The sequence below is a fragment of the Doryrhamphus excisus genome, chromosome 12 (assembly GCF_030265055.1).
Source record: "Doryrhamphus excisus isolate RoL2022-K1 chromosome 12, RoL_Dexc_1.0, whole genome shotgun sequence".
In the NCBI taxonomy this organism is placed as follows: domain Eukaryota; kingdom Metazoa; phylum Chordata; class Actinopteri; order Syngnathiformes; family Syngnathidae; genus Doryrhamphus; species Doryrhamphus excisus.
In genome coordinates, this window is record NC_080477.1 from 268,874 (window position 1) to 293,658 (window position 24,785).

General features: G+C 46.8%; 6 protein-coding genes across 6 annotated transcripts; 5 read left to right on the forward strand and 1 right to left on the reverse strand.

Moving 5' to 3' along the window:
- Positions 1-3,407: 3,407 nt before the first annotated feature.
- LOC131139839 (forkhead box protein B1-like) lies at positions 3,408-4,076 on the reverse strand. The gene has a single exon (XM_058089765.1). The coding sequence runs from the start codon at positions 4,074-4,076 to the stop codon at positions 3,408-3,410; it is 669 nt and encodes a 222-aa protein (XP_057945748.1).
- Positions 4,077-8,308: 4,232 nt separating this feature from the next.
- gtf2a2 (general transcription factor IIA, 2) lies at positions 8,309-9,677 on the forward strand. The gene is made up of 4 exons (XM_058088427.1): positions 8,309-8,520; positions 9,000-9,104; positions 9,196-9,322; positions 9,403-9,677. The coding sequence occupies exons 1-4, from the start codon at positions 8,449-8,451 to the stop codon at positions 9,426-9,428; spliced, it is 330 nt and encodes a 109-aa protein (XP_057944410.1). The 5' UTR covers positions 8,309-8,448; the 3' UTR covers positions 9,429-9,677.
- Positions 9,678-15,209: 5,532 nt separating this feature from the next.
- Positions 15,210-16,050, forward strand: LOC131139840 (C-type isolectin Sp-CL4-like). The gene is made up of 4 exons (XM_058089766.1): positions 15,210-15,467; positions 15,543-15,674; positions 15,751-15,865; positions 15,948-16,050. Exons 1-4 carry the CDS (start codon positions 15,210-15,212, stop codon positions 16,013-16,015), a joined length of 573 nt encoding a protein of 190 aa, XP_057945749.1. The 3' UTR covers positions 16,016-16,050.
- Positions 16,051-17,716: 1,666 nt separating this feature from the next.
- LOC131139124 (C-type isolectin Sp-CL4-like) lies at positions 17,717-18,751 on the forward strand. The gene is made up of 6 exons (XM_058088421.1): positions 17,717-17,763; positions 17,825-17,913; positions 17,988-18,127; positions 18,203-18,334; positions 18,428-18,542; positions 18,611-18,751. Exons 2-6 carry the CDS (start codon positions 17,844-17,846, stop codon positions 18,676-18,678), a joined length of 525 nt encoding a protein of 174 aa, XP_057944404.1. The 5' UTR covers positions 17,717-17,763; positions 17,825-17,843; the 3' UTR covers positions 18,679-18,751.
- Positions 18,752-21,239: 2,488 nt separating this feature from the next.
- On the forward strand, positions 21,240-21,936 carry LOC131139841 (perlucin-like protein). The gene is made up of 4 exons (XM_058089767.1): positions 21,240-21,407; positions 21,483-21,614; positions 21,683-21,794; positions 21,869-21,936. The coding sequence occupies exons 1-4, from the start codon at positions 21,279-21,281 to the stop codon at positions 21,934-21,936; spliced, it is 441 nt and encodes a 146-aa protein (XP_057945750.1). The 5' UTR covers positions 21,240-21,278.
- Positions 21,937-23,749: 1,813 nt separating this feature from the next.
- On the forward strand, positions 23,750-24,752 carry LOC131139122 (C-type isolectin Sp-CL4-like). Its single transcript, XM_058088419.1, has 6 exons — positions 23,750-23,773; positions 23,836-23,924; positions 24,004-24,146; positions 24,214-24,345; positions 24,422-24,536; positions 24,613-24,752. The coding sequence occupies exons 2-6, from the start codon at positions 23,855-23,857 to the stop codon at positions 24,678-24,680; spliced, it is 528 nt and encodes a 175-aa protein (XP_057944402.1). The 5' UTR covers positions 23,750-23,773; positions 23,836-23,854; the 3' UTR covers positions 24,681-24,752.
- The last annotated feature ends 33 nt before the right edge of the window (positions 24,753-24,785 follow it).

A 24,785-nucleotide genomic window follows, 5' to 3' on the forward strand; every position in this document is an offset into this window, starting at 1 on the left:
AACATTTCACACAAACAACACAAACTCTAACAAGAAAACTTTATTTCATTAACATTCACACAAACAACACGAACTCTAACAAGAAAACTTTATTTTATTAACATTTACACAAACAACACGAACTCTAACAAGAAAACTTTATTTTATTAACATTTCACACAAACAACACAAACTCTAACAAGAAAACTTTATTTTATTAACATTCACACTGTTAGTATGAGACCTGCTAGAACTATAAGGACTGGGACTGAGGACTTGTAGAACAGGGACTGTTAGGATCATAGGTCCGTTGTTATTGTGAGGACTCAAACCTGCTAGAACTATAAGGACTGGGACTGAGGACCATGAGACTGTTAGGACAAGGACTCGTAGAACTGTTAGGATCATAGGTCCGTTGTTATTGTGAGGACAGTTGCAACAAAGACTACTAGGACAAGGACTGTTGGGATGGGGACTCTTAGGATGAAGACCATTAGGGCGAGGACTGTGAGGACAAGGTCTGTTAGGAAGACGAGTGTTGGAAGGAGGACTCTTAGGGCTAGAACCGCTAGGGCAAAGACTGTTAGACTGTTAGGACAAAGACTGGTACACATGGACTGTTACGGACTGTTGGGAAGATGAGTGTAAAGATGAGGACTGTTAGGACAAAGACTGTTACGACTAGGACTGTTAGGACAAAGACTGTTACGACTAAGACTGTTAGGACAAAGACTTTTAGGACTAGGACTGTTAGGACAAAGACTGTTACGACTAAGACTGTTAGGACAAAGACTTTTAGGACTAGGACTGTTAGGACAAAGACTGTTACGACTAGGACTGTTAGGACAAAGACTTTTAGGACTAGGACTGTTAGGACAAAGACTTTTAGGACTAGGACTGTTAGGACAAAGACTTTTAGGACTAGGACTGTTAGGACAAAGACTTTTAGGACTAGGACTGTTAGGACAAAGACTTTTAGGACTAGGACTGTTAGGACAAAGACTGTTACGACTAGGACTGTTAGTACTATGAAGAGGAGGACTGTTGAGGTGGATAAATGATGAATTCCCAGTTAGGTTGGTCTCGATGGTAGTCAGGTCACCGCCATGACGGCGTGGACGGCGTGGACGGCGTGGACGGCGTGGACGTTGCAGTGCGTGGATGAAGATGAGGTCGATCATCAGCTTTGCGGTGACAAAAGTTCAAGTGAAACAAGAAGAGAAAAGCAAATGCTGACCGCGTGCTTGAGTGTGACTCTATTTGCTTAGCTAGCAGTGATGTCAGGCTAACATGTTCATCACTCAATGATAAGTCAAACGGAGGTCACCGCCCACTTCCCTTTATGACCGCCGCCTCCTCACAATAATTGGAGTCACCGACTAATGCTCCACGCTTCCATGCTATCGCTAATGCTAATATGTGCTTTGCTGTGCACAGCCATTATGCCCAGTGTGTGTGTGTGTGTGTGTGTGTGTGTATGTGTGTGTGTGTGTGTGTGTGTGTATGTGTGTGTGTGTGTGTGTGTGTGTGTATGTGTGTGTATGTGTGTGTGTGTATGTGTGTGTGTGTGTGTGTGTGTGTGCGCGCGCTTAATGAAATCAAATTGTTCATTAAAATCCAAAGACAACAAAGGACGACACTTGGAGACAAAGACTCGTCACCAAGAGTCCCTAAGTTGAGCTCGTGGATCACACAAGTCAGAAGTAAACAAGAAGCTCATTGGTTGACACAGAGGAGGCGGGGAAAGCCGCACACATCACCCTAGAATCACTTGCAGGGGTGTCCAAAGTGCGTCCCAGGGGCCATTTATGCACCGTGGCTGTGGCACATTCTTACAAGAAAAAAAAAAACAGCAAAAGTGGAAAAAAATCTGCAGATGTTTCAAATAAACCAAATTTGAAGGTAAAAAAAGTTGTAAGCGAACAAAGCCTAAGAAAAATAGATGTTTAAAAAAAGGTGTAAAATGAAGAAAAAAAATGAGGTTATGAAAAAAGTTGCCATATTATGGGAAAAATAAAGTTAGTTTTCTTGCATTGACTTAAAATATAAATATGTTTTGGTTTGTTTTTAGTCGTAATATTATAACAAACCACACAAAATAAAGCTAATAAGTTGATATTATGGAAAATTGGGCTGTGAAATAATTACAAATTGTAATTAATCACAGCGTTGAAATTAATTAATGATCATTTGCAAATATGTGTGAAATATGCCTATTTTTATTGTATTTGATGAACAGAAAGATAAATGACAGGTCACGATTGCGTCATATTACGACAAACCTCGCAAAGTAAAGTTATTGTGTTCGTTATTTCCAGCATTGAGGGGTTGCGTTCAAAGACACGACATCACCAAGTTTGAGTGTAGATGTATTTTCTGGGATTTTCGAGCATGCTTAATTGCAGCAAAATGCGCTTCCACGTTAGCGAGTGGTAAGAATATCGAAGGTGAGGTAAGAATATCGACGTACTGTTTTTATGTTTATTCGGACCACACACACATGGCTGATGTTGGAGTGTCCCTGAACACATCTCATGGCGGTCTAGTGACAATGAGGATGATGACCCCAATGTGTTCAGCGACAGCTGAGTGTCGTGGGCATAACAGTGAAAGCTTTGCCGATGATGTTGCCGAGCGGCAGCATGTAAATATTGAACAGAAGAGGACCAAGCACCGATCCTTGTGGGACACCACGGTCCTGTTGGATTCTTAAATAAAAAAGTGACACAAGTCTTTGAACTAGACTGAAATGTTTGTTCTATCACAGTGAAAAAAAAGATGTTGGTTGGTGAAGTGTGTGTGTGTGTGTGCGTGTGTGTGAGTGTGTGTGTGTGTGTGTGTGTGTGTGTGAGTGTGTGTGTGTGTTGCTTTATGATGTTGTGAAGTGTGAAGGTCGCCTGCAGGCAGGATTTATTTCACCATTAACTCTTATTATAATTATTATTATTAAGCTGTTTGTCGGGTCAAACGTGACGTAAATGATGATGGCGCGAGTCAACGCTAACTTGCCGATCATCGTGTTACTTTCATCTATTGTCCTGTCGTCACGGTAACAAGCAGGGTGTGCGCTGATCTCTGTCAATGAAATGTTCATTCCCCACCAAATTGATAACGAGACATCAAACGGCGTTGTTTCAGCTTTATTTGGCAAACCACCACAAACGAATCAAATCAACGACATCAACACGACGGCGTGCGTTGAATTCACCGTCCGTCCCATCAAAGGAGCTGCGAAGGAACAAATGAACGCACAAGGACGTGAAGAACCAATGAGCGGACAAAGAAGTCGATGGCTGAATTACAATTGAAGTCCCATCATGACTCCGTGGATGCAAACGTTAGCGTTAGCAAAGCGGCAGCGTGAGGTTGAAGTTCATGTGGAAGTGAGCAAGGTCAGAGGTCAACCTGTTGTCCAGCGAAGAAGTCGTTTAGTGCACGTCCACCTGCAGCGTGCACAGAGGGGGGCCGCCTCGGCTGAAAGGGGGCTGCGGGGGACCGCCCCCCAGGAAAGCGGGGACATGCAGCAGCCCGTGCGTCGCTTTAACGGGCACCGGGACGGCGGGAAGCACGTGACCGGAGTGAGACCGTGGAAGGAGAAAGCTCGCGGGCGTCGCAGGGGTGGCGGGCACGCGGGGTGGCCAGTCAGGGAGCGGTGGCGGCGGGGGTGCGGGGGCGCGCCCGGGCTCAGGTGTCCGGATGAGGCTCTCGATGGCGAAGGGGTGCTTGAAGGGCGGCTGCGCGCGCACGGCTACGACGGGCTGGGCCGCTTTGAAGCGCTTCCGGCGGCGCAGGAAGCTGCCGTTGTGGAACATGTCCCCGCAGAGGGGGTGCAGCGCCCACAGGCCGCCCTTGCCGGGCTGCTCTGCCCTGCGAGGCATCTTGACGAAGCAGTCGTTGAAGGACAGGTTGTGACGCAAGGAGTTCTGCCACCGCCTGGTGTTGCTGCGGTAGAAGGGGAAGTGGTCCATGATGAACTTGTAGATGGCGCTCAGCGGGAGCATCTTCTCCGGGCTGCTTTGGATGGCCATGGCCGTCAGGCTGATGTACGAGTAGGGGGGCTTGTGCTCGCCGTACGCGCTCCTGCACGGTCGGGGCATGACGGCCGACGCCCCCCTCTGGAGCCCCCTGCCCGACGTGCTCACCCCGGGCTCTCTTGGCGGGAAGACTGTGCCACGAGTGGCGCGCCTCTGGAAGTCATCGAGTTGGGAGGGTGCCAAGGGAGGGGGGCGGGTCGACTTGGCTACTCATAGGCCCGTGGAAGGAGGGGCGGGGTTAGACGAAGAGGAGAACGGTGCACGTGTTGCCTGTCAATCACTCATCATTGGGTCTCATCCTCAGGTTATATAGTACTTATATACGTATATACTGCATATGTGTATACAATGTAGTATATATTGCGTGTCGAATGACGTCTTTGTTCAAAGAGGACACGGTGCATTCAGGGACCGACAACAACTGATTGATTCCAGAGGCGTGTGCTCTAATCCCACAGAGGATGTGAATGTGTTTGCAGAGGATTTGGACTTCATCGTCTCCAAAACTTTCTTGATTTTCATTTAAGGAGATCTTTGACCGTTCCATCTTCGTTCTTCTAATCAGCCTTGTTAGCATTTCCTGTTTGCCAGCAGACCGCCTGGCCGTGTTTGGTTCTTACTGGTCTCTTGGTCATTAAAACGTTAGGTTGTAAAAACCAGACTGGAGACTTTCCAAAAGTAAGACAGATGAATGCAATGTTTGACGTGCCTAATTAGCATAACGACCTAAATAATAATAATGTCATTCGCATCACTGACCGGCTAATTGCGGCATCATTAAAGAAGCCACTTTCACCGTTACTGACACTAACGAGGGCTGGCAATCATGTGACCACTTGACCATCAAAACGCTTGCATTAACGATCTTTGGCAACATTAATGATCTTTGACACAACAAAAAGCTTCTGGAACTTTCTGTGAGGCTTTTCTCCCTACTACTTCCTCCCATGGCCCAAAGGTACGCGGGGTAGCGTCTTTGAAGTCTGGCTGCTTCTGTAGGTCAGCTTCACTGGAAACAAATCCATTCAATACGTTAGCTTACTTCATTATGCTAACTTCGTTGAAGAAAAACGTTAGTTCGGTAGGTTAGCTTAACTGACAACTAGTCAATTCAATTGGTTAACTTAGTTCATTATGCTAACTTCATTGAAAATGAGTTAGTTCAAGTAATTCAATACATTAGCTTAGTTCAGTAGATTAGCTTTATTGACAACTAGTACATTCGATAGGTTAGCTTAGTTCAGTAGGTTAGCTTTATTGACAACTAGTACATTCAATAGGTTAGCTTACTTAGTTCAGTAGGTTAGCTTTATTGACAACTAGTACATTCAATAGGTTAGCTTAGCTCAGTAGGTTAGCTTTATTGACAACTAGTACATTCGATAGGTTAGCTTAGTTCAGTAGGTTAGCTTTATTGACAACTAGTACATTCGATAGGTTAGCTTAGTTCAGTAGGTTAGCTTTATTGACAACCAGTACATTCAATAGGTTAGCTTAGTTCAGTAGGTTAGCTTTATTGACAACTAGTACATTCAATAGGTTAGCTTAGTTCAGTAGGTTAGCTTTATTGACAACTAGTACATTCGATAGGTTAGCTTAGTTCAGTAAGTTAGCTTTATTGACAACTAGTACATTCAATAGGTTAGCTTAGTTCAGTAGGTTAGCTTTATTGACAACTAGTACATTCAATAGGTTAGCTTAGTTCAGTAGGTTAGCTTTATTGACAACTAGTACATTCAATAGGTTAGCTTAGTTCAGTAGGTTAGCTTTATTGACAACTAGTACATTCAAAAGGTTAGCGTACTTAGTTCAGTAGGTTAGCTTTATTGACAACTAGTACATTCAAAAGGTTAGCTTACTTAGTTCAGTAGGTTAGCTTTATTGACAACTAGTACATTCAATAGGTTAGCTTAGTTCAGTAGGTTAGCTTTATTGACAACTAGTACATTCGATAGGTTAGCTTAGTTCAGTAGGTTAGCTTTATTGACAACTAGTACATTCGATAGGTTAGCTTAGTTCAGTAGGTTAGCTTTATTGACAACCAGTACATTCAATAGGTTAGCTTAGTTCAGTAGGTTAGCTTTATTGACAACTAGTACATTCGATAGGTTAGCTTAGTTCAGTAAGTTAGCTTTATTGACAACTAGTACATTCAATAGGTTAGCTTAGTTCAGTAGGTTAGCTTTATTGACAACTAGTACATTCAATAGGTTAGCTTAGTTCAGTAGGTTAGCTTTATTGACAACTAGTACATTCAATAGGTTAGCTTAGTTCAGTAGGTTAGCTTTATTGACAACTAGTACATTCAAAAGGTTAGCGTACTTAGTTCAGTAGGTTAGCTTTATTGACAACTAGTACATTCAAAAGGTTAGCTTACTTAGTTCAGTAGGTTAGCTTTATTGACAACTAGTACATTCAATAGGTTAGCTTAGTTCAGTAGGTTAGCTTTATTGACAACTAGTACATTCGATAGGTTAGCTTAGTTCAGTAGGTTAGCTTTATTGACAACTAGTACATTCGATAGGTTAGCTTAGTTCAGTAGGTTAGCTTTATTGACAACCAGTACATTCGATAGGTTAGCTTAGTTCAGTAGGTTAGCTTTATTGACAACTAGTACATTCGATAGGTTAGCTTAGTTCAGTAGGTTAGCTTTATTGACAACTAGTACATTCAATAGGTTAGCTTACTTAGTTCAGTAGGTTAGCTTTATTGACAACTAGTACATTCAATAGGTTAGCTTAGTTCAGTAGGTTAGCTTTATTGACAACTAGTACATTCAATAGGTTAGCTTAGTTCAGTAGGTTAGCTTTATTGACAACTAGTACATTCAATAGGTTAGCTTAGTTCAACGGCTTAGCTTCGTTGAGGATGAGTTAATTCGGTGGGTTAGCTTGTCAATGAAGACTAGTTAATTGAATGCAACTTATTGAAAACTAGTTATTGAAATAGGATGAAATGAAGACTTGATGAATACCTAAAAATGATTCCGTAGGTTAGCATAATTGAGGTTAGTTTCACTGGAGTCTAGTTAGCTCATTGGGTTAGCATCGATAAGACGAGTTAGTTGAGTCGATGCCACAGGAGACTAGTTAGTTCAATAGTTTCAATTGAGCTAGTCAAATAGGTTAGCTTAACTGAAAACAAAGGAGATAAACGTGTTTGACTAGTTAACTAGGTTGTCAGCAGTCGTATGAGTTAGGTGAGGAAGTTAGCTTCAGTGAAGACTAGTTCATTCAAAGTGTTAGCATCACGAAACATTAGTCAGGTGAGTTCCTTAACTAGTTTCCATGTGTCACTCATGACATCGACAGACGTTGAATTTTTAGATGGTTGCCATGACTGATAATGATAATTGTTATTTGCCAAACATTGACGAGCTTTAAGTCTTTGCTTTTGTTTACACACGAACCAACAACAAACAAAGCGAGCGTGGTGCTGCCAGTTTGAAAAGTTCATTAGCTAGCTAACAAGCGCCACATAAAACCTCATTACTGGAAGCTTGGCATTGCTGCTGTCTTTAATTGAGCCGCAGCGATCTTCTATCCGTCCTCCTGGCGAGCGCCGCATCCCATAAATCCCAGTCCCAACAAATTGAATTGAGTTGTATCACACGGGATGACCTGGAATCTCTCTGGCTTCCCGCTGCACACAGAGGGAATAATCAGCTCATCTTGAGCGAGGGTGGCGACGCTCCTGCCAGCTCAGCAAGGTTGTCTGAACACGAGCAGCAGAAGTGAATTTAAATTCTCCATCAAGGGATGCTCCGTTTCTACTGCTTTTTAAAAAAAAGATCATTTATGTTTTTAGCTACTTGTATTATTATTCCGCTGGCTTGACTGCAGCTGTGGTTCAAAAAGACATGCATACTTGGCATACTGAAGACTGTGGTCTCTCAAAGTTGACAAAATGAATACTCGGCCTCTTGTAGTTTACAAAATCAGTACGCTTGGTTAAGGCTTTATTGATTTAATGATATATGTTCAGTACAATAATATTTTTTAACAGCCAAGTCGAAACGGTTTGATTGGTTGCTGTTTGCTGGCACCTGGTGGACATTGTGTTAACTGCACAAGTACAACGAACATAACAAAAGTACTACATCAACCTGCTATATATTTTCATGTTGCTATTTTGATGTCAAATTCAGGCCAAAGCGCTTTTAGCGTTTCATGAAGGCGGGCATTGCTCAAGAGAAGCGGCATTTCAACGTCAAACTGCTGTGGTGCTGTGACGTCACGGCGAGCATTACACACTCCCGCCCACCAGGCGGCGCTCGCGATTGCGACGAGCGAAGCTAGAAGAAGAAAAACAGCTAGGCTCCGCCTATTTGTTTGCTAGCTTTTGGTGTGCAGGGAAACGAATTGGCTGCTTAGCGTCGTTAGCATAACGTTGGCGTTTATTTATTTGGTTTTTTGTGGCTCCCGCAGCTTCCGACATGGCGTACCAGCTGTACAGGAACACCACCCTGGGAAACAGCCTACAGGAGAGCCTGGATGAGCTCATTCAGGTGACTCACCGCTAATGCGAGTTAGCTTCCATGAGTGTAGTCAAACATCGGCGGGGTAGCTCTCTAGTTGGGTGCTTTACAGCAAATTGACACTTTTGACAGGCTGCGCTTAACAATGTTATCAGGAAATGCTTCCAATATTGTCAAAGGTCATTTCGGCGCCTCACCATCCTCCATCGTCAACGTTCAGCTTCCAGGCAGCGTGATTATGGAGAATACGTTGACTAATATTTATATTTCTATTTCTATGATGAGGTAAGCTAGTAGGCAGTAGAGAGGCTGGTGCATGAAGATTAAGATTAAGATGAGCCTTTCTTCGTCCCTCAGTGGGGAAATTTGCATTGCACAGCAGCAAGAGTACAGAAACAGTTAAGCAGTACAAAATACACAATATAGAAATATAAACCATATAAACAACCCAAGTATTAACCAAAATCAACAGTTTGAAGCAGTAAGGTAACCTACCTGTGCGTGTCAAGACCCAGCAGATCACCCCTCAGCTGGCCCTGCAAGTCCTGCTCCAGTTCGACAAAGCCATCAACACCGCGCTGGCCAACAGAGTCCGTAACAGAGTCAACTTCAAGGTGAGCCCTGATCCTTATCTGGGCCGCCGAGCCGCGAGCGGTCAATCCCAGCCCGGGTGCTGACGGCTGTGTGTGTTTGTTGGTCTCTCAGGGATCTTTGAACACGTATCGCTTCTGCGACAACGTCTGGACGTTCGTGCTGAATGATGTGAAGTTCAGAGAGGTCACCGATCTCGTTGAGGTGGACAAGGTCAAGATCGTGGCGTGCGACGGCAAGAGTAAGTGCACGCCGTCGGTGCACGGCGCCGTGTCCCTGGCGCTCCTTGTCTCCATCAAACCCTTTTTTTCTCTTCCTCAGATTCGGGCTCAAACGCAGCCGAGTGACCACGCCCACCGCCAGGAAATGTACATATGAGGATAACTTATTCATGCTCCGCTGCAGTGAGTGTGTGCGTGCGTGCGTGTGAGTGCACGTGTGCGTGCGTGTGAGTGCACGTGTGCGTGCGTGTGAGTGCACGTCGGCTTGCAGCAGTTTATTTTATTTGTTTTTTTACGTTTCTGTTCATTTTGCTAAAACTGAAATAAAAATAGACAAAATGAAGGTCAGACTTCCTGGATGACATCATACACAAACTCCTCCCACACAGCGTTCATTCATTTCTAATTCATTCCTTCCACACAGACTGACTCCTCCCACAAAGACCCATTGACTCCTTTTCCACAGAGTAACTCCTCCCACAGACTAAAACTCCTTACACAAGCTGGCTCCTCCCACAAAGGGAGGAGCCTCACAATGTGACGGCACAGCCCTTCTCAACATCGCCGGTGACCCCAGGACCGGACCGCATGAGCCCCCGTGTCCCGAATGCCAGTGCAGGCCAGCATTGTCCTACACCAAGTCCAGGTCCAGGTCAAGTTCCAGGTCTGTGGAAAACCTCACGCCGATGAAAAGACTGGCCTTCCTGTTCCTGTCGTGCTGACCTCCCGCATGACGACGGGCTGGAGATGCTGTTTCATATTCATCTGCATTCATATCTGCTGCAGGGGCTCCACTTCCTGACAGACCAAGGACTTCATCTTCAGCTGTTCAGAAGATGGTTGATGGCGTTCATCACGTGACCTTAGTGTTTGGTAAACATGCTAACTGGTCCAGCTAGTCCAGGCTAAGGAATGAACGTTTATCCCCTGGAAAGGAGCTGACACCCGTGGCAAGAAAACACGCCAAATAAAGATCTCACCAGATGATTTGGAACAAATATTGATTCATGTCAGGCGAGGCAACATCATCAAACGGAGAACGATGACAAAGATGGGAGCGTTAGAGCGGATTATTATTATTAGGATTATGATTAGCATCTCCTCACTTGGCGGTAAACCTTCCACCATCAACACACACAAGTTCCTTAGCTAAGATGCTAACAGGTTGCCCTGCAGGCGCAGCGACTAAAACAGGCAAACCACACACCCGAGCAAAGAGCTCTGCCAAAACAAAGCTCCAATCATGTTCGATTCCCTTGCTCATCTGCTTCTTTGCATGTTTAAACATGCTAACGGGCTAAAGTTGCAGCCCGAACCTCTCTGATAACATTTCATACAACCGGATGATATATGATATATATATACATATGATATATATATACATATGATATATATATGATATATATATGTGATGACATATTGTGAGAACTGCATTTTTCCATCAAGGATGAACACAAACGAGATTCCAATCCAAGCAAACACGACACGCACGGTAAACCAATCAAAGCGCAGTATTTCCAGCTAGCATGTACAATGCCAGGCATACACAAGTTGTGGGAGGAGTTTGCCAACCGTGACCAGTGATTGGTGGCGTGGATCTGAGGTGCCCAGTCAAGGCGGGAGGTGCAGCTTGGTCCCGCAATAAGCAGAAGCTCCGGTCTGGAGACCCCAACGGAGGCGCGCCTCACAAACACTCCGAGCACCAAACGCTGATGGCCCCAGTATACGGGGACAGCTGGCGGCGTGAGCCAATGGGAAGCGTCAGATTTCCCAACGCCATCACGGACACAAGTTGCTGACCCACAGGAGGGGGGGGTGGGGGGGGGGGCAGCGTACAGGAAGCAAAAGGATGCACGCCACTACAGCTTGCATTGGAATGGCCTCCTCTAATTAGCACATGATTAACTGGTGCGCACCGGGTGCGCCTGGGATGGGCCACATCGACTTGACTTATTTTCCACTGTAAAGCATTTTGCAGTAATCTGAAAACGCTTACAAATAAAATGTTGAATTGAATTGAATACGGGACGCATCCCTTCATCTGGTCTCCGTGGCGTAGACCGCGTGGCCAGATGAGGAAGTACTCAAACTTTAGTTGCAAAACCATTTAGTCACGGTCCTGCAACTACTACGATATACTGGTAGTACTACGGTGCAGTAGTAGTGTTGACAAAGTTTCATTTGAAGAGCTTTGCCAAAACAAAGAGTGTTGAATGCCAACATTCTAATCACCCTGGGTTCAATTCCGAACGTGCAAACCTTACCTGAAACGCTGACATGGTCTCCATGAGACTACGACATTCCAAGTCCATTCATAGGTGACAACGTGGAAAAAGGCTAACCGGTCCCGTTTAACCAACCCAAGGTCCAAATGCCAAGTGGCCTATGACGGCGCCGGTGGAGACTACAATGTTGGGAATGTCTTTGTGGGAGCATCCAAAGTTAACCCTTCGAGAGCCAGGCCCTCCATCAAGCACCAAAAGTAGACAACAAGACCCGGGAAGACGTGGACCGCTTTCCCGCCAACAACTTGGAGGGGCCAGTCACATGACTCTGTGCCCCCATGTGAAGGAAGTCCAGACGGCCTCTGGAGACTGGGAGAACGTCGCCCTGGACGGGCGCTTATGGAGCGCAGCCGTGCATAAAGAAGCAGCCGCGCACCAGTTGGAAACCCGCCATGCCGCTAAGACCAAGCGGCCACTACGGACAGACAGGCGTGCGAAGGTTCCAATCCCAACCTGCTCCAAAACATGCAGGTCAAGACTGGTGTCCGCAGCCACCTCAGGACCACGGGGAGACCCCATGGAGGCCGGTCGTACTTCCGGCTGATGATGATGATGATGATGATGATGACGGATCACTCTGTCCAGTATGAAGGCAAACGGAGGTCATAGCAGATACGGACTGGTTTTCGTACTTCCTGATTGCATTTAGACTAAACATTGTGGGCGCGTGTGAACAAGGACCAGGTTTTCCAAATCAGTGGGGTCAGTCCTTGACTAAAGACCGGAGTTGGCCCTCAGCGAAGATTGGTTATTTTCCCTGGCTTCACACGGAGTCATTGTTTGGATGAAGTAAACAAATGGAACGCCAACAACGCTTGACTGATCAAATGGTGCTGGTCCTGGTCCTGGTTTTGGTGCTGAACCTGGTTTATGTTGTTTCACTTCCAAATGCAGTCTGACCAGGCAAGACCAGACCAAAGCAATTAGAGCAGAGACATCTTTATGGATTTAGTAAGAAGGGCTGATCCAGGACTCATCTGACGCCACCGTCGTTATTGTCGTCATTGTCGTTAGCAGCGTTAGCAGCGCTAGCAGCGTTAGCAGCGTTAGCAGCGTCACTGTGCTTTGGTGTGGATCCAAGTGGGCAGGGGGAAATATGCGGTTTTAAAAAGAGCCTGCGAGTCCTTGGCTCCGCCTCTAAGTCAGACGTTAACGGTATTTGTCTGATCAAATTTACCAAAGAAACAAGATGAGCTGCCAAGGTCATGTGACCAACCTTCAAAGGTAACGGTTGGCCTGCAGGCGTCACTCAAAGTACTTAAGAGCCCAGACCTCCAGCTGAGGCTGAAGACGGACGAGCCAGATTAAATCGACGCATCTCCGGTGAGTAGACGAGAAGATGGCAGATGTTGACGGAGACAAACGAGCGTTGTGCTGTTCCCAGGTCAGATCCACCCCGAGCCATGCCTTCTGCTGTGACGACGGTCCTCCTGATGGGGGCGCTGATGGCGGCGTCGGCCTTTGCTTGTAAAGAACAATGTCAGCAACGCCGACTCCCAGACAAAAAGTGACGGCGTTTGTGTGTCCAGACAACTCCACCGAGGTGAGAGCCATGTGCGCCAACGTGGAGCTGGAAGCGTGCGGGAATGAGCCGTGCGGGTTTTACCGCCTGAATGCGTTCAGCTGCGTCAAAGTCTTAACTTTGGAGAGGGATTTCCACAGCGCGCAGGTGAACATCAGCAAACACAATCCGCCCAAACGGGCGCCTGCTTGTCGCCAACGTCTGGGTTGTCCGCCCGCCAGGTGGGGTGTGAACTTGTCAACGGGAATTTGGTCAAAGTGCAAAATAAGGAGGATCACGACAAGCTGCTGTGTATGATGTTACGGGTGTTCCCGCGGCGACTCCACTTCTGGATCGGTGCCGTACGAGGAGAAGTAAGCAGCCAAGCGGCCGTGAAGGTGATGGTGATGGTGATGGTGGATGAAGATCGGAGATGGGTGATGTTCTCTGTTTCAGGACGGGGATTTCTACTGGGTGGACGGAAGCGGACCCGTGGTGTACGGTCCTTGGCGTTTAGGCCAGCCCGACAACCATCGTGGCGAGGAGAACTGCGTGTGGGTGAACTCTGGCAGTAAGTTCAACCAAACATCTCGCCGGACGGACGGACGGACGTCTGTCTCGGCATGAGGCTGAGTGTCGTCTCCCGTCTTTGTCCAGGCTGGGGTCCGTGGAACGACGGCCCGTGCTATGCGAAAAGTTCTGTGCTGTGTCAGGTCCTCGTGTGATTGTTGGATTCTCCGAGAGTCAACGAGTCAACGTCGCTCAGTTTGTTCCAGGAATTGCAATAAACGTCCCGCAGCACAACTTCTTCCTGCTTCTGGTTTCATTTGTTTAAGGTGCACCCGTCCCCGGTCCCGGACTGTCAACATCAAGCATTCGTTAGCCTAGCTTAGCAGACTTAGCAGTTTGAGTGCATTAGTGTTCACACCAAGAAGCACAGGAGGTCAGCACCTGGGTGTCGCACTCAAAATAAACCAGTAAAAAGTCTATCAAACCTGCGGGTATCAAACCTGCGGGTATCAAACCTGCGGCATTTCAATTGGACTTTATTGACAAAGCGGATCCCCACACAAACCATGCGCTCGTTTGTCTCAAATGACTCAAATGAACGGTTTTAAACATACTTGAAGTATGTTGAAAGATACACTCCGTGTTTATGTTAAGACACAAAACTAGCGTTTTGTAAACAAATTTTCCCCCAATCATGAAAAGCAACAAATATGCGTGACACGTATGTCATGTTACACATATCGGTATCAGCAATTGAGCGTTGGACAATATCGTTTTTTGCCCCCCCCCCATATTGTTCATCCCTAATTGTGATGATAACAAGCAAGCCAAATGAAAATAACGACGCTTGAAAGAAGTAAGCTAGCACGTACCTCATAAACGCGACCACCGCTTGTCGCTTGTTCGTTTTAAAGCCAAATAAGTCAAAGATGGAAAACGAGATGCTAATTCGGGCAAAACGTGTAAACAAAGATGAAGAGTAAACAATGAGAGCAATGATGTAAAGGTAAGCCATCACGCACGCTAGCATCCGACTAGCATTAGCTTAGTCTGCCACAAGTCAACTGAGTCCACATTTGACAGTTTTTCAATGTGGCGGTAATACGGGATGACGGGACAATTCCGCTTTTGAAGGGCCGTTTGGCAACATGCAGTTGAGCGCCCCGCCTTAAAATGAGGTTTGATTGAAGGCCAAACTACGTAGAGTGAAAGGTTGTCGGAATGGGCATCCTGTCCAGGCTAGATCAGGGCGGCCATTACGTCCATCCGGAAGGTGCGGGTCCATCTAGTCATTCGGCATCTGGTTTTGCTGGCTTGGGTGTAGAACTAAGTCCTTAGACAAATCAGATGGTAACCGTATTTACCTGATCAAAGTGAACAAAGAAGACCAAAGGTGCTAAGATGCTAAAAGGTGTTGTTGTGGTAATCCGACGGATGGCCTGCAGGCGTCACTCAAAGTACTTAAGAGCGGAGATGTTGAGGTGAGGCTGAAGACGGTGGAGGCAGATTGAAAAGGACACATCTCCGGTGAGTAGAAGGAAAGATGGCAGAGGTTGTTGGGGTAAAACCAATGTTGTGCTGTTCCCAGGTCAGATCCACCCCCCCTGAGCCATGCCTTCTGCTGTGACGATTGTCCTCCTGATGGGGGCGCTGACGGTCGACTCGGCCTTTGCTCAGCTTGGAAATAACGAGAGCCTCAGTGCTGACTCTGGGGAGCATCAGACGGAATACGACAAGGAGGAGTTGAGGACCATGTGTTCCAACATGGAGCTGGAGGAATGTGAAAGTGACGTGGACGGGATTTTCCGTCTGAATGACATCAGCTGTGTCAAAGTATTAACCATGGAAAAGGATTTCGCCAACGCGGAGGTGAAACATCGGCTAACAAAAGCAGCGGCAATGAACGTCTTCTGGTTGTAAACGTCTTCACCGTCCGCCTCTCAGATGGTGTGTCAAGCTTTGGGAGGAGATGTGGTCAAAGTGCAAAACGAGGAGGAGCACAGGAAGCTGCTGTGTATGATGTTACGGCTCTTCCCACGGCGACTCCACTACTGGATCGGTGCTGAAAGAGGAGCGGTAAGCAGCCAGCACACTGATGATGATGATGATGATGATGATGATGATGATGTACATGAAGATCACTTTGCACCAGGATGATGGTTTCCACTGGTCTGACGGCAGCGGACCAGTGAGGTTTGCTCCGTGGAGCGAAGGTCAACCCGACAGATCCAACAACGACGAGCATTGCGTGATGATGAACTTTGGCAGTAAGTTGGAGCAAACATCTCCATCTTGGCGTCTGTCTTAACGTCAGCATGACGCCGAGTGTCATCTCCTGTCTTTGTCCAGCCTGGGGTCCGTGGAACGACATCTCGTGTGACGCCATGGCTTCTGTGGCGTGCCAGATGGCGATGTGATGGTTGGCCTCCACGTGAGCAGGCGTTAAATAAAGAAAAGCATCGGCTTCTGGTTTCATTTGTTTACATCCAACATCTAAACCGCCGCGCTTTCTCAAGCATTCGTTAGCTTAGCTTCACGGCCGCGTCTCCGTCTGCAGATTGTTGTGTTCACACAGTTTGATGCTGCGCTCACAACGGCCAAAGTGGTGAGTGTGCATGGTGTGCAGTGCCGGACACGAGCCAGCCTCAAGACGTGGCGCCACCATCTTGGCTCCGCAGCGGAAGGGGCCGAGGAGCAACCTGTAGTGACATGGAGGCTATCGGCGCCGCAAGGATCCACGTGTCGGTTGGACCGTTGGATGCACACGATGAAGACGACCATAACGTAACCCAACTGACAATCCCTGAAGGGTATTTCACTTTGGAGTTGGAACGTCTAATACCATCACATAAAATAGCATTTAGAATACTTTTATGAATGCAAGCTATTTCTATGGACACCCAGCGTGTATTAACAGTACATTAACAGTACATTAACAGTACATAAACAGTACATAAACAGTACATAAACAGTACATTAACAGTACATTAACAGGAAATTAACAGTACATTATCAGGAAATTAACAGGAAATTAACAGTACATTAACAGTACATTAACAGGAAATTAACAGTACATTAACAGGAAATTAACAGTACATTAACAGTACAATATGTCATTCATTGAAGGTGCGCCTTATAAATGGAAAAAGTTTTAAAATATGTAATTCATTGAAGGTGCGCCTTATAATGCAGTGCACCTTATATATGGAAAAAGTTTGAAAATGTCATTCATTGAAGGTGCGCCTTATATATGGAAAAACTTTTAAAATATGTCATTTATTGAAGGTGCGCCTTATATATGGAAAAACTTTTAAAATATGTCATTCATTGAAGGTGCGCCTTATAAATGGAAAAACTTTTAAAATATGTCATTCATTGAAGGTGCGCCTTATAAATGGAAAAACTTTTAAAATATGTCATTCATTGAAGGTGCGCCTTATATATGGAAAAACTTTTAAAATATGTCATTCATCGAAGGTGCGCCTTATAAATGGAAAAAGTTTTAAAATATGTCATTCATTGAAGGTGCGCCTTATAAATGGAAAAAGTTTGAAAATATGTCATTCATTGAAGGTGCGCCTTATAATGCGGTGCGCCTTATATATGGAAAAAGGTTTAAAATATGTCATTGATTGAAGGTGCGCCTTACAATGCGGTATTCCAACTGAGACAGCCAAAGTGTTGTCATTAGTTGACAAAGTTCCTCGTCCTGAATCCTGAATCTTGTCGTCACAGATTCCCAGCAGCTTGTTGTTCCCAGGACTGGCGTTGTGGTTTTCATGTGGTTTTCATGTGGTTTTCACCTGGAAGTGGCGTCTGCACAGGACAAACCCATCCTCATCAGTTTGACACCAAGCGGAGCGATAGAGTTGTTGATTTATGATTTATGGATTGAATAAGCAATGCAACAGGATACACCAGTTGGCCCGGTAAGCGCCGTTATTTTCCCTGGCATCAAACGGAGAAGCGAGTCCTTGGCTCCACCCAGCTGACAATTCAGACGTTAACGGTATTTGCCTGAACAAAGTGATCAAAGAGACGAAGGTTCACCTGCCATGAAGTGATGAACCTTCAACCGTCACGACGGGCCTGCAGGCGCCACTCAAAGTGTTTAAGAGCTGAGATCTTGAAGACGGAGGAGCAGATCCAAGACGACGCATCTCCGGTGAGTAGAAGAGAAGATGGCAGATGTTGACGGAGACAAACGAGCGTTGTGCTGTTCCCAGGTCAGATCCATCTGGAGCCATGCCTTCCGCTGTGACGACGGTCCTCCTGATGGGGGCGCTGATGGTGGCGCCGGCCTTTGCTCAAACGTGTAATAAGCCAAACGTCAGCAATGCTCAGCCGGAGGAGCGTCAGACAGGAAGTGACGGTGCTTGTGTGTCGCAGACGACCATGCGGGGGTGAGAGCGATGTGTGCGGACGTCCAGCTGCAAGCGTGTGGCAACGAGTCGTGTGGCTTTTACCGCCTGAACGAATACAGCTGTGTCAAAGTGTTAACCATGCAAAGGACTTTCCCAAACGCGCAGGTGAAACGTCGGCAAACACGATGGGCGGCCATGGACGCCTTCCTCTTTTAACGCTCTTCAATGTCGGCCTATCAGAGGGAGTGTGAGCTTGCCAACGGTAATTTGGTGACGGTGCTGAGTCAGCAGGAGCAGGACAGGCTGCTGTGTATGATGCTGAAGGTGTTCCCGCAGCGCCTCCACTACTGGGTGGGAGCTCTCAGAGGAGAAGTAAGCAGCCCACATGGATGATGATGATGATGATGATGATGATGGTGGTGACGAGCGGATGAAGGCTCACCTTGGTTGCCCGAACTCTTCCAGGATGGTGACTTCTACTGGGTGGACGGAAGTGGCCCCGTGGTGTACGGCACCTGGGGTCCAGGCCAGCCAGACAGCTTCAGCCCTGAAGAGAAGTGCGTGTGGATCAACTCTGGCAGTAAGTGTGATGATGTCGCTGGAGATGCGTCCCAGCTTCACACCCATTGTTGTCCCCTCTTTGTCCAGTCTGGGGTTTGTGGAACGACGGCCCGTGCTACGAGAAGAATTCTGTGGCGTGTCAGGTCATGATGTGATGGTTGGCGTGATGATGGTCTACTTGAGAGCACAACGTTGTGCAGACACCACAATAAACTTAAAGCTTCAAACTAATTGTTCCTGCTTCTGGTTTGACTCGTTGAACGAGCGTCCATCTTAGTCCGTGATTGTCAACATCCAACCACCTGCTTTATCCCAAACGTTGTTAGCCTAGCGTAGCAGCATTTCTGTGGCTACGCTCAGCAGTTTGAGGGCATGATGGGTACTGTCAGGACCTGGACTTCCCACCCTCACTCGTCGCCATCTTGGCGAAGCAGCGGAAGGGGAAGGACCAACCTGAAATCACCGCCAGTGATGGAAAGCAGATGTTTACATACACTGTACATACATACATCCATACCTACATACATACCATATGTACATACCTACATACGTACATCCATACACTGTACATACATACATCCATACCATACCTACATACATACCATATGTACATACCTACATACGTACATCCATACACTGTACATACATACATCCATACCATACCTACATACATACCATACGTACATACCTACATACGTACATACATACATCCATACCATACCTACATACATACCATACCTACATACGTACATCCATACACTGTACATACATCCATCCATACCATACCTACATACATACCATACGTACATACCTACATACGTACATACCTACATATGTACATACATCCATCCATACCATACCTACATACATACCATACCTACATACCTACATACGTACATACATCCATCCATACCATACCTACATACATACCATACGTACATACCTACATACGTACATACCTACATACGTACATCCATCCATCCATACCATACAAAATGTTGTTGTGCTTCTTTGGCTTGATTGACTGTCCAAGACCATTTCCTGCTGACGCCAGGATGTAATACGTACGCTGGCAGCCATGAGCCAATCAGAGAACAATGTGTAATACGTACAGTATGTATGCTGATCATCCGCCACGCCTTCGGGCTGAAACCACCGTTGCGCCCATCTGTCGGCTGCTGGGAAGAACCAAGTGAAGCCAAGGAATTCGGAGCGCGCCATTCTTCCAGGAGGATTAGCCAAAGCTGGACTTTGGTGTAAACCGGCCGTTAACGCCGTGAGAGCGATGGATGGCAGATGGCGAACGCCGAGGCAGCGCCAGCCGAGTTACTCCAGCAAATGCAGGTGGATTGTGGATGCTTGCAACAAGGTGAAGAACCTCTGGTCCAAGTACGTCTATGATGGTAGGCTGGAAAACAGGAGAAAAAAGGAGAAGATAAGAGCAGGGAAAATATTCCAGGTAATTGTGAAATGACAGGAATGGATATGGGACGGCAGGACACGCCCACAGGAAAGGTGCGTACTTATAGGTTATCACATGGTTTGTCTGGTATCAGGCCAGGTATCATGCCCCCAAATGTCGGGGCACGCGCGGGCCTGATACCTGGCCTGATACCGGGCCTGATACCTGGCCTGATACCAGACAAACCATGTGATGATCTTGTTATCACGTACTATTTCATCAATATAGCATTTTGTTTCCAGAAAACGTTCATTTTATTACATGTATTATATCTAAAAGTGTAAACACAACAATTGCAAAAACATTTCAACACAAATATTTTATTAACAGTCTTATCTTATCAATGTGTGACAATTAAAGTTCCATGAATCACGTTTGGGTTTTTTGGTGACTGGAGAAGCACCAGGCACTAAGCACTGGTGTGCTGTTCTCTGATTGGTTGTTTCACGGGCACGATACCAGAGCAGCGCGCTCTGAGTGGACAGCTACGGGGGCTGATACTGGACATGGTTAAACTCTAGATTTGATCAGTATCACTGCCCCGGGCTTTGACACGGTATCATTTGGGCCTTTTCCCGTATCATTCATGGGTGCTTTCTAGGGTACAGGGCCAACGAATACTGTAGTATGTGATACTGTACGGGTACACTCATGGTATACCAACTGAGACCGGCCAACGGCTTGGCCGTGGTTGACAGAGTTCCTGGCGCTGAATCCCGATTCTTCTTCTCACGGATTCACAATTGCTTGTTTTCGCCCGTAGCCATTGCTCTGGTTTTCATGTTGTTTTCACCTCTAAATGAAACCTACCTGCAGCACACCTGATGGTCGAGGGTCAGCTACGTTATTTAGAACTGAATCATTGTCACCAGGCAGACAAATCAGACGCTAACAGACGTTAGCGCTATTTGCATGATCAAATTTACCAAAGAATTGGAATGTGACCAACGTGAAAATGCAACGGTTGGCCTGCAGGCACCATCCAAAGTCTTTAAGAACCCAAGACTTGAGCTGAGGCTGAAGACGGTGAAGCCGCCTGAAAAACCACGCATCTGCGGTGAGTAGAGGAGAAAGATGGCAGAGGTTGATGCAGAAAAATGAGCGTTGTGCTGTTCCCAGGTCCGAGTCATCCCGAGCCATGCCTTCTGCTGTGACATCCGTCCTCCTGATGGGGGCGCTGACGGTCACGTCGGCTTTTGCTCAACTTTGTAATAAGAAGAACGTCAGCAATGGTGACTGTGACGCGCGGCAGACGAGAACTGACAGTGTTTGTGTGTGACAGATGACACGGACATGTTGAATACTATGTGTACCAACATGGAGCTGGAAGAATGTGAAAGTGAAGTGTGTGGAGTGTACCGCCTGAATGAAAACAGCTGTGTCAAATTATTAACCATGGAAAGGGACTTCACCAACGCGCAGGTGAAACATCAGCAAACAACAGCAGCAGCATTAAACGTCTTCTGGTTCTAAACGTCTTCATTGTCCACCTCTCAGCAAACGTGTCGAATTTTCAACGGAGCTTTGGTCAAAGTGCAAAATGAGGAGGAGCACAAGAAGCTGCTGTGTATGATGTTACAGCTCTTCCCATTTCGACTCCACTACTGGATCAGCGCTGTGAGAGGAGACGTAAGCGGCCAAACACGGATGATGATGATGAGTGGATGAAGGGATGAAAATGGTTGCCTTTGCTTCAGGATGATGGTTTCCACTGGTTTGATGGAAGTGGACCAGTGGAGTTTGCCCCATGGAGAGAAGGTCAGCCCAACAACTTCAACCGAGAGATCTGCGTGTGGATGAACTCTGGCAGTAAGTTGGACGACACGTTTGGCCGGCCGGCCGGTTGATTCAAACCCTGACCGTCATCTCCTGTCTTGGTCCAGCTTGGGTGGCTTGGAACGACGGCGCGTGTAGTACCATGAATTCTGTGGTGTGTCAGATGACGATGTGATTGTTGGCCTCCTGGAGCACCAACATGTCTTTACCGCCAATAAACTCCATCTCATCCTTTCTTCCTGCTTGTGGTTTCATTTCTTTAACGTGCGTCCATTCATTCATTTTCTACCGCTTATCCTCACCAGGGTGGCGGCCGTGCTGGAGCCTATCCCAGCTGTCTTGGGGCAAGATAGAGAGGCGGGGTCCACCCTGGACTGGTGGCCAGCCAATCCCAGGGCACATATAGACAAACAACCATTCACACTCACATTCATACCTATGGACAATTTGGAGTGGCTAATTAACCTAGCATGTTTTTGGAATGTGGGAGGAAACCGGAGTACCCGGAGAAAAGCCACGCATGCACGGGGAGAACATGCAAACCCCACACAGAGATGGCGCATCCAACATCAAAACCACTCATTTTTCACAAGCAATAGTTAGCGTAGCTTCGTAGCCGCATCTCAATTTGTGCAAATTCGTCCTTACCAGAAGACCAGAAGCTAATGCTAACTCCAGCTTGCCAGCTCATAAATTGAGGCAGAGTGGCAGCTCCTGATGTGCAGATCAATAAAGTATTATCAACACCTCTGATACTAGATCTTTATGCCCAAATATTGGCTCTCAAGTCCAAGTAGCAGTACTTATAATACTTCAAATACTGTAGTCATTGGAGGTCAGCAGTAACAGGAACACGGTGGAAACTCAACGATTGAGCTGTTGTCTAAATGATAAACTACTTTTCCTTCCACCCGGGTAATTGCATAATACCGGGCTCACACTGAATCCGTTGCAGTTCTGGTCCTGATCCAGTCCGGCTTGCCTTACTCCGGTAGACACAGCGGCGAGCTGAGTCAGCACATTGGCACACTGAGTCAGTTTCAGTCTATCCAAACGATGGTTGATCGTTAACACAACCACAGCTTTTGGTCTTTAATTCATATTAATGTCAGTGGTTTTATTATTGCACTCATTTTGTGTTGAAAACACAATTTTTATATATTTGATATGATTTTTGTCCTCTCTTTGTTCTGTTTTTGTTTTTTTAAGACCTATGCTATGCTATGCTATGCTATGCTATGCTAACCAATTTGAAGCTGAGTGGAGACATCCATCCATCCATTTTCTACTGCTTATCCTCACGAGGGTGGCGGGGGTGCTGGAGCCTATCCCAGCTGTCTTGGGGCAAGATAGAGAGGCGGGGTCCACCCTGGACTGGTGGCCAGCCAATCACAGGGCACATATAGACAAACAACCATTCACACTCACATTCATACCTACGGACAATTTGGAGTGGCCAATTAACCTAGCATGTTTTTGGAATGTGTTCTTACAAAGAACACTAAACTCATCACACACCAACTTAACACTCAAAAGGTATAATTATGAAACCAGCTCAACCGAATCAATTTGGAGTTAGCCAATTAACCTAGCATGTTTTTGGAATGTGGGAGGAAACCGGAGTACCCGGAGAAAAGCCACGCATGCACGGGGAGAACATGCAAGCTCCAAGCTCCAGATGGCCGAGGGTGGAATCGAACCCAGGTCTCCAGTGCTATATATGGATTGAATAAGCAATGTGATAGGCCACACCAGATGTCCGCAGGTAAGCTACGTTCTTTCCCTGGCCTCAAACGGAGTCCTGAGTCCTTGACTCTCCCAGGTTGACAGATGAGACGTTAACGTTATTTGCCTGATCAAATTTAACAAAGATGAAAAAAGGAGCTGCCATGCTAATGTGACCAATGATCAAATGTAACGGTTGGCCTGCAGGCGCCACTCAAAGTACTTAAGAGCTGAGGACTTGAGCCGAGGCTGAAGACGGCGGAGCCAGACTGAAATCGACATCTCCGGTGAGTAGAAGAGTAAGATGGCAGAGGTTGATGCAGAAAAATGAGCGTTGTGCTGTTCCCAGGTCCGAGTCATCCCGAGCCATGCCTTCTGCTGTGACATCCGTCCTCCTGATGGGGGCGCTGATGGTCGCGTCGGCCTTTGCTCAATCTTGTAATCAGCAAAGCGTCAGCAATACTGACTCTGGTGAGCGTCAGACCAAACGTGTTTGTGACGGCGTTTGTGTGTCCAGACGACCTGGATGGGGTGAATACGATGTGCGCCAACATGGAGCTGGAGGAGTGCTCCAGTGATACCATGTGCGGGGTGTACCGCCTCAACGAAAACAGCTGTGTCAAAGTACTGACCATAGAGAAGGATTTCGCCAACGCGGAGGTAAAACATCAGCTAACAGAATCTGCAGCAATGAACGTTCTCAACGTCTTTGTTGTCCACCCATCAGATGTTGTGCCAAATTTACCGTGGAGATGTGGTGAAGGTGCAAAACGAGGAGGAGCACAACAAGCTGCTGTGTATGATGTACCGGCTGTACCGGCGGCGACTCCACTACTGGGTCAGCGCTGTGAGAGGAGACGTAAGCGGCCAACACGGATGATGGCGATGATGATGACGAGCGGATGAGGAGATCAAAGTGGTTGCCTTTGTTTCAGGATGGTGGCTTCTCCTGGGCTGATGGGAGTGGAGCCGTGACGTTTGCTCCATGGCGTAGCGGTCAACCCGACAACTATAACAACGGCGAGAACTGCGTGTGGATGAACTCTGGCAGTAAGTTGGACGACACATCTCCATCTTAACGTCCGTCTCAGCATGACGCTGAACGTGGTCTCCTGTCTTTGTCCAGGCTGGGGTCCATGGAACGACATCCCGTGTAGTGCGATGGCTTCTGTGGCGTGCCAGATGGCGATGTGATTGATTGTCCGATGGCGACCGAGAGCAGCCGCCCAGTTTTGGCTCCTCGTGAGCACAAGCAGCCAATAAACCGCAATAAACGTCAAGCATCAGATCATTTGTCTC

Coding starts and splice junctions, on each gene's coding strand:
- LOC131139841 (XM_058089767.1), top strand. CDS start 21,279: ATGTTGAATACTATGTGTACCAACATGGAGCTGGAAGAATGTGAAAGT. Junction 21,408..21,482: donor GGGACTTCACCAACGCGCAG/GTGAAACATCAG, acceptor TCCACCTCTCAG/CAAACGTGTCGAATTTTCAA. Junction 21,795..21,868: donor CGTGTGGATGAACTCTGGCA/GTAAGTTGGACG, acceptor GTCTTGGTCCAG/CTTGGGTGGCTTGGAACGAC.
- LOC131139839 (XM_058089765.1), bottom strand. CDS start 4,076: ATGCCCCGACCGTGCAGGAGCGCGTACGGCGAGCACAAGCCCCCCTAC.
- gtf2a2 (XM_058088427.1), top strand. CDS start 8,449: ATGGCGTACCAGCTGTACAGGAACACCACCCTGGGAAACAGCCTACAG. Junction 9,105..9,195: donor GTAACAGAGTCAACTTCAAG/GTGAGCCCTGAT, acceptor TTGGTCTCTCAG/GGATCTTTGAACACGTATCG. Junction 9,323..9,402: donor CGTGGCGTGCGACGGCAAGA/GTAAGTGCACGC, acceptor TCTCTTCCTCAG/ATTCGGGCTCAAACGCAGCC.
- LOC131139122 (XM_058088419.1), top strand. CDS start 23,855: ATGCCTTCTGCTGTGACATCCGTCCTCCTGATGGGGGCGCTGATGGTC. Junction 24,346..24,421: donor TCAGCGCTGTGAGAGGAGAC/GTAAGCGGCCAA, acceptor CCTTTGTTTCAG/GATGGTGGCTTCTCCTGGGC. Junction 24,537..24,612: donor CGTGTGGATGAACTCTGGCA/GTAAGTTGGACG, acceptor GTCTTTGTCCAG/GCTGGGGTCCATGGAACGAC.
- LOC131139124 (XM_058088421.1), top strand. CDS start 17,844: ATGCCTTCCGCTGTGACGACGGTCCTCCTGATGGGGGCGCTGATGGTG. Junction 17,914..17,987: donor GCCGGCCTTTGCTCAAACGT/GTAATAAGCCAA, acceptor TGTGTGTCGCAG/ACGACCATGCGGGGGTGAGA. Junction 18,128..18,202: donor GGACTTTCCCAAACGCGCAG/GTGAAACGTCGG, acceptor TCGGCCTATCAG/AGGGAGTGTGAGCTTGCCAA.
- LOC131139840 (XM_058089766.1), top strand. CDS start 15,210: ATGCCTTCTGCTGTGACGATTGTCCTCCTGATGGGGGCGCTGACGGTC. Junction 15,675..15,750: donor TCGGTGCTGAAAGAGGAGCG/GTAAGCAGCCAG, acceptor ACTTTGCACCAG/GATGATGGTTTCCACTGGTC. Junction 15,866..15,947: donor CGTGATGATGAACTTTGGCA/GTAAGTTGGAGC, acceptor GTCTTTGTCCAG/CCTGGGGTCCGTGGAACGAC.